At 46.9% G+C, this 14,789-nt stretch overlaps 1 protein-coding gene across 2 annotated transcripts in view; it reads left to right on the forward strand.

Annotated features, from left to right (window-relative positions):
* Nucleotides 1-13,210, forward strand: part of CASQ2 (calsequestrin 2) — a 67,124-nt gene extending 53,914 nt beyond the window's left edge. Inside the window, exons 9-11 of one of the 2 annotated variants that reach the window (XM_008071568.2) lie at nt 8,230-8,330; nt 10,534-10,608; nt 11,792-13,210. In XM_008071568.2, coding sequence (XP_008069759.1) covers nt 8,230-8,330; nt 10,534-10,608; nt 11,792-12,001 — 386 coding nt within the window. In that variant the 3' untranslated portion in view covers nt 12,002-13,210. The remainder of the gene's footprint in view (nt 1-8,229; nt 8,331-10,533; nt 10,609-11,791) is intronic. The other variant, XM_008071569.2, reaches the window with a different exon arrangement.
* Nucleotides 13,211-14,789: the final 1,579 nt, after the last annotated feature.

The following is a 14,789-nucleotide window of genomic DNA, read 5'->3' on the forward strand; positions in this document are numbered from 1 at the left end:
GAGGGAGTGCAGATCGGAGAGATTACGGGGGAGTGAAAAGCGAGCAGAACCACTTGGATGCTTGAGAACTTGGTTGTATTTCCAGTCTCCTCCAGCTCCCATGTGCTGAGAGCCGGACCGAGCTGCTCGTCTGACAGGTTTGAAAATGAACGACTATCTTCCCTGCCACCCCCAGATGTGTCTGTGTCAGGATGACATTTGTTTTAGAGCACTCCACGAAAGGTTTGCAAAGCAGCGTTTCTTTTTTTTTATTTTTTTTTTTGAGTTGGAGTCTCACTCTGCCGCCCAGACTGGAGTGCAGTGGCCGCTCCCGGCCACCGCAGCCTCGACCTGCTGGGCTCCGGCGATCCTTCCGCCTCTGCCTTCCGAGTAGCTGGAACTGCAGGCATGCGCTACCACGCCCAGCTGATTTTTTGATTTATTGTGGAGATGAGGTCTCGCCAAGTTGCCCAGGCGGGTCTCGAACCCGCGGGCTCAGGCAATCCACTCACCTCAGCCTCCCAAAGGCGCGGGATTAAGGCTGAGCCACTGAGCCTGGCTGCAAAGCAGCGTTTCTACAGGAGCGCATGCTGGATGGATACCCTCCGAGGGCATCGAGAATATTAGCACTAACGAGCAGGAGATGCAAGGACAGGCACTGGAAGGAACATCCCCCAGCCCTGTTCCACCCGAGCTTTGACTGCCTTGGATGCTTGTACAATGTTTGTGAGACCAGTTGTCTCAAGTAGGAAGCTAATTGCGCCTTTGAACTTCCAGATTTATATCTGGTTTATCATACTTGCCATTGGCTTCTTACTAGGTGCTGAACACTGTTCCAAGTGCTCAACAAATATCAACACATTTAATCTTCACAACAACCCTGGGTAGTTGACACTGTTGTTATCATCTTCCCCTGTGCACAACTGAGGAAACACAGGTACAGAGACATTAAATAATGGCTGCAGCTTATGTCGCTAAGTGGTAGAACTGGGATTCAAACCCTGCAGGCCAGCCCACGTCTGAGCTCTGTCACCACCACCTTAAGCGTCTGTCCATCGTGACACCGAATCATGTGACTTTTAAAAAAAAAAACAATTCTGGGATCCTAGGGCCAGGAGAAGACAAGCAGAGAAACAGGGCTGTGGTAAGAAGTGGTAGGGTATTCACATGTCTCAAGCACCAGCTCAAAGCCACGGGGCCCACACAATGCCCCTTATCCTACGTGGCTATCTCGGTCTCACAGGTGACTTCTTGACAACTCTGTCTTGTCAGAGGAGAGCTCCCAGCCTTGTCTGTCTCCTGAGACTCCCCAAAGGGCCCACGTTCAGGTACTGTGCTGCCTTTTGATAATTCTATCCCTACTGAGTAGGCTCTGGCCTGAGGACCGATGAGGCCTTTTCGAGAGGGGACCTGAAGACAGTCACCTGCTCGGTGCCCCTTTGTGTCTCAGCAAATGACCTTCGGGCTTGATATGTTGAGGGCACTCAAAATATAACTGCCTGATGAAAAAATGAACCCTTCCCATCAAGGAAGTATGACAGTAGTGGAAAAAAAAAACTTAAAATGAATAAAAGGATAATGGGGAGGCGGGGAAAAGAGGCCCTTCTGCCTGTGCCTTATCATCCTCACCTGATCATAGTGGTTCATGACTATCCACCAGCCTGAGAGGTAATGTGACAGCTGTCACTGGAAATGTTCCAGAGACGTTAAGTGACCTGTGCAATGTCTTCAAACTCCAGAGCCAGTGCCCCCTCCAGACACAAACTCTGAGCTGCGTGATGTCTGTCTGTGGGCCACAGGAGCCGTGGCAGGATCCACTCTCAGAGCTCAGCCCTCCCAAGCCTAGGTCTCTCTTCCAGGAGCAGAGAGACCCTGAGGCCCATAGCTTCTGGTGACATGCCGTCAGGGAGGCTTCCTCTCAGAGCCTTTGTGGAATGGACTCAACCTGCTTGCCAGTGAGTGGGGTCAGGAGGACGGGGTCAGGAGAACAGGGGCAGGGCAGGGCAGGGTGGGCCGCACACTGTGGGCCTCTCAGCTCCCGGGCCACTGATTTAGTCTGAGACGCACGTGCCCCTGCTGAAGGGGGCCTTGACTCCTGAAATGGCCGTGTCTGGCCGCCTGGCCTGGAACGGGTCCCCCAGGGCTTGGTGCGGTCTCATTCCCACCAGTCCTTGCCAGGGAAACAGGGGAGGATAATCACCGGTTTCTCCTCCCACAGAGATGGGATTCCCACGGGCCACTCACTCACTTGCCGTGGGAAAGGCTCTATGTGCAGCCCTCACCCCGGGGTCAGGGACTCTCAGGTCTCAAAGCCCTGTGGCTAGGGAGGAAGTGCAGTTCTCACAACTCCACGACTCTCTACTTTATTTAGGACCGTCTCTGAGACTCCGGTCCCACTCAGAGCCGTCACTGAGTTTAGCCAACCCACCGCACCACAGCCGTGGAGAGGAAAGGACTCATGGCATGGTCAGCAGTGAGGGCAGAGCCAGCCCCCCAGCCCTGGAGCCGCCCCCACAGACAGTTCTCTCAGCATCCCAGCCCCTGCTTTCCTGATGCTGAAGCTTTCACACTGGGCTTGAAGATCTCAAGCACAGACTGAAAGAAGGAAGATGGCAGCAACACTGGAGGATTGCAGAGAACTTGGAGGGCAGAAGGTCGTGGAAATGACTTCACACAAGCAGGTGAAGACCTAAGCCAGACTCCAGATGCCACCATTTGCTAGCACAGGATGCGAGGCAAGAAGGCACTTACCTTCCCTGGGTCCAAATGAAGATAAGAATCTTCCCAACCTTCACCAAGACAAGTTGTAAAGGTTAAGTGTGGCCAGGTGCGGTGGCTCACTCCTATAATTCTAGCACTCTGAGAGGCCGAGGCAGGCGGATTGCTTGAGCCCAAGAGCTCGAGACCAGCCTGGGCAATATAATGAGACATCATATATAAAAAAAAATATATATATATATATAAATTAGCATGGTGGTGTGCACCTGTGGTCTCAGCTGCTTGGGAGGCTGAGGTGGGAGGATTGTTTAAGCCCAGGAGGTCGAGGCTGCAGTGAGTTGTGATTGTGCCACTGCACTCCAGCCTGGGCAACTAAGTAAGACCCTGACTAAAATAAAATAAAATAAAATAAAATGAATAAAATAAAATGAAAAATTCAATTCAATTCAAAAGTACTCAATACCCAGTAAGTGCTCAATAAATACTCATAAAGCAAGGCTGGGGAAACATGATTACAAATTTTCTGCATATGAAGAACAATGCCCTATGTCCACAAGGAAGAAATAAGCAAGTGAACTTCTTGTGAAAAAGGAGATTTCATTTGGATGCAAGGAAAAGATTCTTGACTGTTAGGATTATCAACTCTGTAATCAGCCTTTAGAGAGGTCAAAGGATCATGGCCCTGGAAATATTCAAGAGAAAAAAATAGCATACGTTTTGAGTGGAGGCTATTCACCTACCTGGATAACTAGAACATCTGAAGGTTTCTTCTGGCTCTGAGAATTGGCGCTTTTCTAATAACCGCAGAGAATAGTGGTCGAGTCTCTGTTTAGATAGCTGTTAGCCTACAGATCTTTGACTCACATTTCCCACTTTTTCTCAACATACTTTTTTGGAATGAAGGGCAATTTCTTCTGAAAGATACTTGACTACAATCTTAAAAGTCCTCTGAGCCAGGTCCATCACTGACAAAGGAAACATTTGCTCATTTCAAACTTATTCATTCAAGTCATGTAATTGCAACTGTGGACTAGTCCTGTACTTAATGTCAAATTACAAAAGTGAAATGAAGCTTGCTACACCTGCCTTCCTGGTCAAAAAGGGAGGATCTGCAGTAGACACTCCTGTTTCCAGGGCACCTGCCAGTTTTACAAAAACAGAAGCTCTCAGGAGGAAATTGAACTTGTAACTTACAGTTTTAGCAACTGAGTACACGTGAGACCGGGTTAGCTGCCTTAACTCAGCTTTTCCAGATGAATGAAAACCCATTCAAACAGGTCTGTACTCAAGGCTGGATCTGAAGAAGGGAGTGCCTTGGAGGCTTATCAGCCTCGAATCAGGAATCTCCAAGCTAGCTGATGATTTAAGAGCAAAAACATTAAACCTTGCTGTAACCCCCAGTTATTGAGGCAGGGTGCTCACAGCCATCCTTGAAGCCTTTGGTCACAGAATCAGCAACTGGAGCCAGAAGAAACCCATGATGTACTGTCTGTGGTAGAATTTTCTGTGAGTATCTTCCATACCACAGGGATCCAAGATTGTATCTAAACCATTCCCAGTGCCCAGATGACTGCACTGAATGTATATGTGTTGAATAAACAGATGAATAGCCAGGCTTAGAGAGTTCCCTTCAGCTTTCGTGAGTTCGGACATAAGAATGTAAGGTAATTTAGGAAGAATAATGGTTGAATCTTGTGTCAGACACTGTTTAAGTGCTTCAGAGACACTGACTTACTTAACTCACAACCACCCTAAGAAGTAGATTCTAGTATTATCATTCTCGTTTTACAGATGTTAAATAACCTACCCTAAGTCACACTCCAAGTGCACGACCAGGATTTGGGCCAAGTCATTCGGCCCTAGAGTCCATGTGTTTAAGTGTTATGCTGGGTTGCCTCCCTGAAGGATAGGCTTTGTTGTGCTTTGAAAATATTTAGGGACTCAGACAGTTGCCCATTAGTGAATCCATCACCCTGAAAGTAGTCTAATGAAGCTTCTCTAGCTTTAATGTCCGTCTTATTAATTTATTCTGGGAATGGTTTTTGAGAGTTTCTTGCTCCTCTGTAGACACAAGGAATATTCTCCTCACAAAAACCTTTCCTGTTCTTAAAAACAGGTGTTAAACCACACTTCTGACTTGTTTCCATAAAACCCATAATCCATATGATTTTTCTTGTGGGATCCAATTTTTGTTTCTTCAATCTTTTCCTTTTCCTCTCTGAACCTGCTTAGGGATGTAGACTGGGAAAGTGGTATGTGTGTTCTTGTATGTAGCATTCCTTTTTATAACTCCCAACATGGCATGGGATTTTCCCATCAGAAAACTGCAGGGCTCTGTCGTGTAATCAGTCTGTAGTTCTGATCATGGATCTTGTCCCACTCAAGGCTTGTGCCTGGGAAGTCTTTCCTTTCCCTTTATGTGAGTCAATCTTTTGTACCTCACGTTTACGTTCTCCTTGCAGTTGGTCTGTGTGGTAGCATTTCACCCTCTTTGTGAATTTCAGATTTGTGAAGGTCCTTTTTTACATTGAACTCTTTCTCATCTTCCAGAGCACTGCCACCTCATTTATAATCATTCTTCTCTTCTCTGCAGCTGAAAATAGTAACAAAAGTTGTTTTGGGGGAATCCCCCTCCCATCATCTATGCATTATGGACCCTAAATCTGCAGATAACCAGGGTGGGACCATGGCACAACCATCCATGAAACTTTCAGTTATGGAATCAGAAACTGGAGCCAGAAGGAACTGCTCCCATGATATACTGTCTTGGGGAGGAATTTTTCTGTGAGCGCCTTCTTAACCACACGGATCCAAGACTGTATATAACCCACTCCCGGTGCTAGACTGCACACAGTCGCATGCCTAGACAAGGAGCCATAGTGTCCACACAGAGCAGTCAATGATACTCTGGAGGGACTTGGCTTTCTCAGCCCCCACAGGCAGCAAGAGTAGTACCCTACCCCCACTGCCACCCCTGTCCCCCCATGATGATAGATCGATGAATTCTAAAGCTTAGGGTCCTATCGATCCCAGGTATCTGACCTATCATAAGCAAATAAGCAATATAGTTAAGAACATAGATTGAAAAGTCACCCTGGCCAACCCTGCACCTGTGGAAAGGGGCTGCATGCCACGAAGACCCTCTTTTCCACTAGAGGTTGCTCTGCTTTCCAGGTAATAAGGCCTGGGAGGGCTCAGTCTGAATCTTTACTGTGAGCTAGCAACATTTAGAGTGACTACACCAACTCAAAGCAGAGCTGCTAAGAATAGCATGCGTTTTGCCTGGAATACATTAGCGATAAGGAAGTGTAGAGAAAAATCTATACCCAGAGTCCAAAATAGCCACACAAAGCCTTGCATGCTGGAGAGAAGAGAGGCTTGCTAAACAGAGGCCACAGAGTCAAGTTTGCTGGGATCCTGGGCAGAAGAAGAAAAATTGCAAAGGAAAGGCAGTTACATGCTAAATTCCCAAACAGTTGGTGAATTGCTTGCGTTGAAAGTATGTATTTCAAGCCAGAAATTCAGCTATGCAAGAAATAGAACTTTATTGTTTAGACCTAAATTTCTATTTTGATTTCTATTTCCACTGAATAGTGGAAACCAGGTTTAAAAAGTGTTGGTCTCCCATCCCCATCCCACCATCCCAAGGGATCCAGGGTCTTGCTGGCTCTTAGGTGTGACTGGGTAGGGTGTACCTCTGGTCGGAGTCATCACCATCTGTCCACACTGGCATCTTCAAAGAAGTCTGTCATTGTGTCTGACCTCTGGTTCTTGAGCAAACAGGCCGCCACTAGCTCTCTCCATCTCAGCCACAGGATCTCAGCGTGGCCGTGTTCCTCAGAGCCACAGACAACTCTGCGGGGCCTTCTAACAGACCTTCTGCCCCAGGGCACCTGCATTAAGGGGTTCTCAAAGGGATTCTGGGATCTTTCCATTTTCCAGAGTTTCATTCTAAAACAAAACATGGATCTCTCATACTCCTATACATTGAACACTCCTGTATACAAGGAGGAATGCCAAAAACCCAGAATTTACTTATAAAAATGTGTGTATTTATTCTTACATGTTTAAACTTCGGTCACCTTCAAAGTACTTTCCACTTGATGTAAGATACTTATCAAGCTGCTTTTTCCACTGCTCAAAACAGTTTTCAAACTCATCAGTGTTGATGCCTTTTAGTGCTTCTGCTGTTTCTTGTTTCAGCTCTTCCATATGGGCAAAACATTTCCCTTTGAGGACTTTTTTTACTCAGAAAAAAAAAAGCCAAATCACTCAGAGTGAGATTGGGTGAATAGGGAGGGTGGGGCACAGAAGTCATAGGGTTAAAAAAAAAACATAAACTGCTGAACACTCAGCATGATGTGGGCAGGTGTGCTTGTAAACCACCCATCATGAAATGGGCAAATGTGTTGAAAGAATCTCCAAAAAAAATTCAATGAATCTGAACGCAGCCTCTCACAACAACGGTAGATGGTACACCGATGCCAGTGGGTTCCTAGAAGACTTACCTAGTGGGGAAAGCCTGTACTGCAAGGGGCCACCCCACAAAAAATAATTCTGTTTTTTTCTGGGTCTCTTCTCGTATAATGTATGTTGCTCCTATACATCGATTACCCGAAATAATGGAGATTCTGCATATGGACACACATATACACATGGCTTGTATTCTTCCACACACACTCAGATAGACACAGTTTATTCTCAGAAACATTCTAGAATCTAAACTCTTTCTCTGTTTCTAGTGGTGGGGGGCAGTGATGGTATTGAGGGTTGAGAGAATGTTATCTCTTACTACACATTCTCCAAACATTTTTGTGTATGTCAAAAATTGTATGTTCCCAGTCCTTCCAGTTTAGGCTTTTAAAGCTAAAAAGTTTATTTTCTGGAAGTTTATGAGTCTTGTCTCCACGTTTCTTATGAATCATCTCTCCCTGGAGATGAAGATTCCTGCTGACTGGAGGAGGGCACAGTTACAAGGAAATGGTGAGGGAGGGAGAGAACCCCATTCGCTATCTCAAAGCCAGGAAGCCGACTGAAAAGCAGAAGCTCTCTCGGTCTGAAGGTTTTAGGAATTCCCGGTCATGGAAAACTAAGGGTCTAGCCTTACGTGTTCTTGGTCCAAAGAGCAAATGTTACAAGGAACTCTGTGGGACAGCAAGTGATCTGTTTCCAGAACGGGCACAGGATCACTGAGGACAGGCAGGAGTTCCTCTGTCCTGGGCCTGACCTTTCTGACCCCATTTGGTCAGTTTTCACAAGCAGATCAACAAATGAAGCTTGGCTTCCAGTTAAAAACCAGCCAGCTCCATGTGAACTTTAAATCCTTTGTTCACATTTTTTTTATTGGTTCCTTTGTATAAGCTGCTCTGTGACTGGAGCTCTTATCTGACTCATTTTATAGAATAATCCTATCATTGAGGGTATGTACCAGATGGCCTAAGAAACCCTCGTGGAAAAACCACACTCTCGGCTCTCCATGTTGGAAGCCATGTGTGTGCAGGGGTTACTCAACCTTCTCGAATCTTGCTTCAGATGGCTACGAGTTCCTGGAGATTCTGAAACAGGTTGCCCGGGACAATACTGACAACCCTGAGTTGAGCATCCTGTGGATCGACCCAGACGACTTTCCTCTGGTGAGTGACTCTGGCCAGGGCCCCACCCTCAGTGGTCATCACAGCTCCATGTCTGTGTTTAGCACAAGACCCTCAGATATGGAGGAAAAGGTGAAAAATGTAGAAGCACTCGAAGAAACCCAGTGGCCACCCCATCCAGTATGGGAGATCTTGGCTCTTGGGGCAGCATTGAACTTGGGATCTGGGGCTGACACTGAAATGGTTAGATGCAGTCATCTCACACCCTGGAGACCAGAGTTGAAGCTCCTTGGGGGGCTCACCACTATTCCTCCCTAGAGCTGCTTTTATTTTTGGGTGGGGACCATCATTCCAAGGCAACCTCAATTAATAATAAAAATCAGAGATGAACACTTTGCATAGAGTTAGGAACTTTGTGCAGAGAAAGAGTAACCTCTCTGAGGGCAGAGAGTACGCCTGTCTTGTTTATCACGTTCTCCGTAGGACCTAGCATAGTATCTAGCTCATGACGAATGCGTGAGAATCTTAAAGTCCACACTCTTGCCAGTGTCAATGAATAGACAGAATTTTACACTGCATAGACTGAACCCAGCGGTAAGAATAATACACATAGCTAATATACTCCACTGTACGTCTGGACCTAGAATAAGTTATTTGCATGCATCATCACAGCTAAGCCTCTCAGCAACCCTACGAAGTAGGTACTACTATCATTCTTATCACACAGATGAAAAGAATGGTAGCTGGAGAGGTTAAAGCTAGTAAGTGGTGGTTGTGATATCCCAACCTAGCTCTATGTGATGCCAAACTTGGTCTAGTGACTGTTTTAGGTAAGAGTTAACCGCTGGTAATCAGTACCAGTTTAGTTATCATTAGGTTATAAATGATAACTTTATCTTCCAGGAATTATCATTAGTTGCATAGGTCATGGCTGACAATACTGTGATTAAATAGAGAAAACTGAGAACGGGTACAGTGGCTCATACCTGTAGTCCCAGCACTTTGGGAGCCTGCGGCAAGGGGATCGCTTGAGGCCAAGAGTTTGAGACCAGCCTGGCCAACCAAGTGAGGCTTCATCAAGAAAGAAAGAAAGAAAGAGAGAGAGAGAAAGAGAAAAAAAGAAGGAGGGAGGGAGGAAAGAGGGAAGGATGGAGGGGAGGGAAGGAAGGGGAGGGGAGAGAGGGAAGAAGAGAAAAAAAGAAAATTGAGAGAGTTTAAGAATCTCAAAGGTCCTGAAAACCAATCCAATTGTAAGGATGGGTGAATCAAAGGTAAAGACTTCATGATACTTGAGACCAATGTTGTAACACTGGGTAATTATAACAAAGTCACGGCCATCTAAGACTGCATGCAGGACAGCTTTGTTTATATAGCCTCTGCCTGGTGGTATTTCTAGTTTATCCATTTTGTTATGTAAGCTTGCAGATGGTCTGCAGTTCTTCTGGCCAGTTCTATATGCTAGCCTGGGTTTTTGCAAAGGATAAATCTTCAGACTCTTCTGATTGACGGCCTGAAGATCCCCCGTCTCCATGAGGCCGTATATTTCCCCAGGACTTTCTAAACTGAATGCCTCCGTCTTCTCAGCCCTGTGGCCCCTTGCTCCTTCAGTCCCTCCCCAGTCAGTGATGGGTCCACCTGGAGCCCACGCCTGACTGAACGAAGACGCTCTCTGCGCTCCTCTGACTTACGCGCGTGCCAACCCGTGGGACATGATGGCTTTCCCAGCCAACTCATATAGCGGAGTGGCACGAGATAAGGGATTTGTTTTCCCCCCTGTGGTTGTTGTGATGAGAACAAATGGGTGGGAAGAGGCAGGCACCGACGCCCGTGGCTAACGCGAGAGCACTGCAGCCTCCGAGTGACAGAGGATGAAGAAGAGTGGACAGATTTGGGATTTTTTTCAATGGTGGAGAGGAATGGCTCTTTAATTTATAAAAGAGCCACGGGTAATTTGGGAATCCACATTAGACCATCTCTGTAATATTTTTCCTCACAGCTGTAGAAACTTGTCTATTACATGTTTCCACAGTTTGTGCTGTGACATCTTTTATTTAATGCTTATTTAAAGTACTTGAGGGCTGGGGCCAAGTCTCCAATTTCCCAAGCGCCTGCAGCTGTTTTGGAGACCTTTCACCCACGACGGCCTGGTGATGTGATGGGATGACGGGCGGGCCCAGCCACAGAAAGTGGCTTTAGCAGGGAATGCCCTCTGTCTGCTGCCTCATCTTCATTTTTGTTGCTGCAGCTGGTTGCCTACTGGGAGAAGACTTTCAAGATTGACCTATTCAGGCCACAGATCGGGGTGGTGAATGTGACAGATGTGAGTATCCCCCTTGAAGGCCTGCTCAGGCATCCCCAGAGTGCCCTGTCTTCTGCTACACAGCCTAGATTGTGAGATCATCTACGGAAGCCCAGCCCTCTTCAGAGATGAGCAGGACCTTTGGTCCTGCCCAAGCTTAGGAAACTTGCCAGGAGATTCCAAACCTGGTCTCCCAGCCAGCCATAATTTGGGGTCCCATGTCTCTTCTCTGGATGCATTTCCTTGCTTACTGGACCATCCTCACCTGACCCAGTGATATGGAGCTTTCCGCCCCAGTAAACGCCTGTATTTTCCCCCAAAGCCAAACAACAAGGTCTCTTCACACGAGAGAACCCACACCTGGAACTGTTATTGCACAACGGGTGGAGGGGCAGTTGTGGCCCAGAAGCCCAGGCAGGCAACTATGCCACAGCCAAGAGCCAGGCCTACAGAAGGGAAGGAAACACACACACACACACACACACGCAAGTAAGGAACTTCTTAGAATTCAGGCACCCATGAACTGAGGGTAGAACAGGCTAGTGAGGTGGACTAAGCAATTTTAGACCTCAGCCCTGACACTCAATACAACTCCACCATAACAAAACAGAAGTGAGGATAGATACAAACAGCGGAAGATTATAGAGGATCATTAGAGCTGAAATTAATTAAGGCAGAATCTGCTCGGAGTGGGGGCCAGTTAGCCATGTCCTTTTGCCTTTTTGGTAGGTGTTCACGCACCTAAGAAATTCTATATTCATTTACTTCATAAATTACTTTCTAAATGAATCATAATAGCAAGTAATTTTTTAAAAATATGCTCAACTTAAAATATTTTAAAATAGAACAGTTGGATAGAAAGTGAAAAGGATACTCGGACCCTGTCCTGGTGCAACCCATAGTCTCACTCCCAAGGGAGCCATGGGCGGTTGTTGCACGGGTAGCCTAGCAGAAATGTCGTATACATATTCAGCTGGGTAATGGAATACACATTTCCTTTTATGTCACACAAACAGGATACCATGCATCCTATTCTGCAACTTGGCATTTCCATTTAACTATGGGCACGTTTTTGACATGTCGAGGAGACCCAGGGCCACACAGCACGGCTACTTGGAACTCACTGGTCTGGCTCAGCCTTCGTGTAGTCATTAATTCACTCCCTCCCTCACTCCCTCACCCCCTCACTCTGTCTCTCATTCAGGCTGACAGTGTCTGGATGGAGATTCCAGATGACGACGACCTGCCCACAGCTGAAGAGCTGGAGGACTGGGTTGAGGATGTGCTCTCTGGAAAGATAAACACCGAAGATGATGACAGTGACGGTGAAGACGGAGAGGACGAGGACGATGAGGACGATTCTGATGACGAGGATAATGATGACAGTGATGAGGATGAGGATGAGGACGAATAGCCCCCGCTCCACATCGTTCAAAGGAAAGCACAACCACAGCTCCCCACGACGTCCAGACAGCACAAGGCGGCAGCAGCAAGCAGCCCTGGCTCACACCCACACCCACTCCTTCCCCCCTTCCAGCATCTCCTTTCCCACTCGCTTCCCATCAGGAGCAGCGTCACTCAGCAAATGCCTTTCCAAACCCAGCAATCCCACCCAGCAGGGATAGGCGGGGAGTTATTCCCAGGTGGGCGGTCGTGACTGTCACGGAACAGCTCTTGTTCTTTGTCAGACCATCGCGGGTCACGGCAGTGCTGGAATCTGGCGGTCTTGGGGGGAGCATCCCCTAGCACAGGTTTACTTGTTGCCTTTGACTAGGACAGTAACAGAACTGACAGTTTGCTAGCACACAAGCATGGAGTGACCTTATCATCAGAGCCCAGGAAGACACACAATTAATGCATGTAGCCCCCTCCGTTCCTACCACATCGGTTGGGACCCCTCCTCCAGCCAAGAGGATTCCTTTTAGGAAAGGCTTGGCCTTGGAAACAGATGTATAAATCTGTTTCTCTTGGCCCTATGAAATTTCGTGAGCTAGACCATTATGAACTCAGATCCAAGCCTTTGGAAGGCTATTGAGAGGCCCTGAAACGTAGATACAGGTGTTCCCATCATTTCTAGTATATTAGAATCTGGGATGGGAGGATGATTTGCTCTCTGACTTTCCCTCTAGATGACAAGTCTCACATATGCATCAGTAGGGGCCGAGGGTGGAGAAAAGACCAGAAGGATGAAAGGTTTTACCTTTTCCTGATGGGTTCATGTCTCTGATTGGGTCAGCTGCTTCCTAGCCTGAGTTAGGATCCGAATACCCTTTCTCTGTCACTGCTAGCCAGCCTCTCATTTAAAGGTTGCTTTATACGTTGGTCAATTAACTCTCCATTTATCAGCACTCCCACAGTTGACCAGGGCAACAATAATCGGAGCTGAGAACGATGCCCTGAGGCATTGAAAAAAAAGAATCCCAAAGTGCCTTCCAGGTTGTCTAACAGTTATATTGTGCTTGGTAGTATTAGCATTAGGTGTGCAGTATAATGTTCTAATTTATCTTCTCTATCTCTTAACACATGTGGAAGACCCGGTGCAAATTTTTTGAAAATAGGGCAGTCCTTTTGTGGAATAGTAGATAACTCTGTCATTAAACTCATATTTTGAAGATATTGAGACTGTCTTGAAAATCCTATCTTGATTTTTCTGATCTTACTCGTTCACATCTGACTCCAAGCCTATATATCTCTACTACTTCTCTGGTTATCTTTCCAGCTCTTCTTCCTCTGTCTGCCCTTTAGACGATGGTGTTTCACAGCGCCTCTCAACACTATGCCCTCTTCCAAGGCAACATCATCAACTACTGTCTGTGTGCTAATGGCCTGTCAACTACTGCCTGTGTGCTAATGGCCTCCGGGTATGGGTCTCTAACCTTGACCTCTCATCTAAGCTGTAGGCCTGTTCATGCAACTGCCTCTGGACATCCTGACTTGGAAGTTGCACAAACACTTCAAACTCAGCATAACAAAACCTGAACTTATTACCTTCTCCCCTAAACTTCTCCTCCTCCTCCTCCTCTTCATGGAGCCCTAGTTTGGATGAGTGACATTACCATCCATCCAGTTTTCTAGGTGACCTGAAGGTGTCCCTTCCCTCTGTTCCCATGGAACACTGTGCATCCCTGGATCGTGGCACTTAGCATTTAAATTATAACATCTATTTCCTTTCACTGAATTGTAGACCCCTTAGAGGCAAGGAATTTATCGTTGTATCCCTGGCACTTGGCACTTTGCCCCTCACAAAGTAGACACTCATTTATTGAGTTAATGGCTGAATAACTGACTTACCAGAATACCTATGTTATACTTCCTCAGGACTATTGGATCACAGAGTTTACGGGGTGTCTTAGTCTGTTTTTGTTTCTATAAAGGAAAAATGGAGACCTGGCAATTTACAAAGAAAAGGTTTATTTGGCTCATTGCTTTGCTGGTTGGAAGACTGGGCATTTGGTGAAAGCCTCAGGCTGCTTCTACTCATGGCAGGAGGTGAGGGGGCACTATGTATGCAGAGATCCCACTCAAGAGAAGAGGGCCAGTGCCAGGGTGCCTTTCTTTTTTTTTTTTTTTAGTCGGAGTCTCACTCTGTCACCCAGACTGGAGTGCAGTGGCCGCTCCCGGCCACTGCAGCCTCGACCCGCTGGGCGCCGGCGATCCTTCCGCCTCAGCCTTCTGAATAGCCGGAATTACAGGCATACGCTACCATGCCCGGCTGATTTTTTGATTTATTGTAGAGATGAGGTCTCACAAAGTTGCCCAGGCGGGTCTCGAACCCGCAGGCTCAGGCCATTCACTCACCTCGGCCTCCCAAAGCACGGGATTACAGGCTGAGTCACCGAGTCCGGCTGACAGGGCGCTTTTTAACAAGTAGCTCTCTCAGGAGTTAGTAGCGGGAGTCCTTACTACCACCGGGTCCCCACCTGAGGGAGGGCATTAATATATTCTTGAGGGATCCACCTCTCAAGACCACCACACTGGGGATGAAATTTCAACACGGGATTTGGTGGAAACGAACATCCAGACTACACAAGGGGGACCCCAAAAATAAACGGAATTATTTTTTGGAGGGCAGGCCCCTTTCAGTACAGGCTTCCCCTGCTAGGTTAGTATTCTAGGAACCCATTGGCACCAGTGTGCCAGCTGGCATCGTTGTGAGAGTCTGTTTGGCTTCAGTGAATTTTTTTTTTTTTTTTTTTTTTGGG

Source organism: Carlito syrichta, unplaced genomic scaffold (assembly GCF_000164805.1).
Source record: "Carlito syrichta isolate Samal-C Ts95f unplaced genomic scaffold, Tarsius_syrichta-2.0.1 Scaffold314375, whole genome shotgun sequence".
Lineage (NCBI taxonomy): Eukaryota > Metazoa > Chordata > Mammalia > Primates > Tarsiidae > Carlito > Carlito syrichta.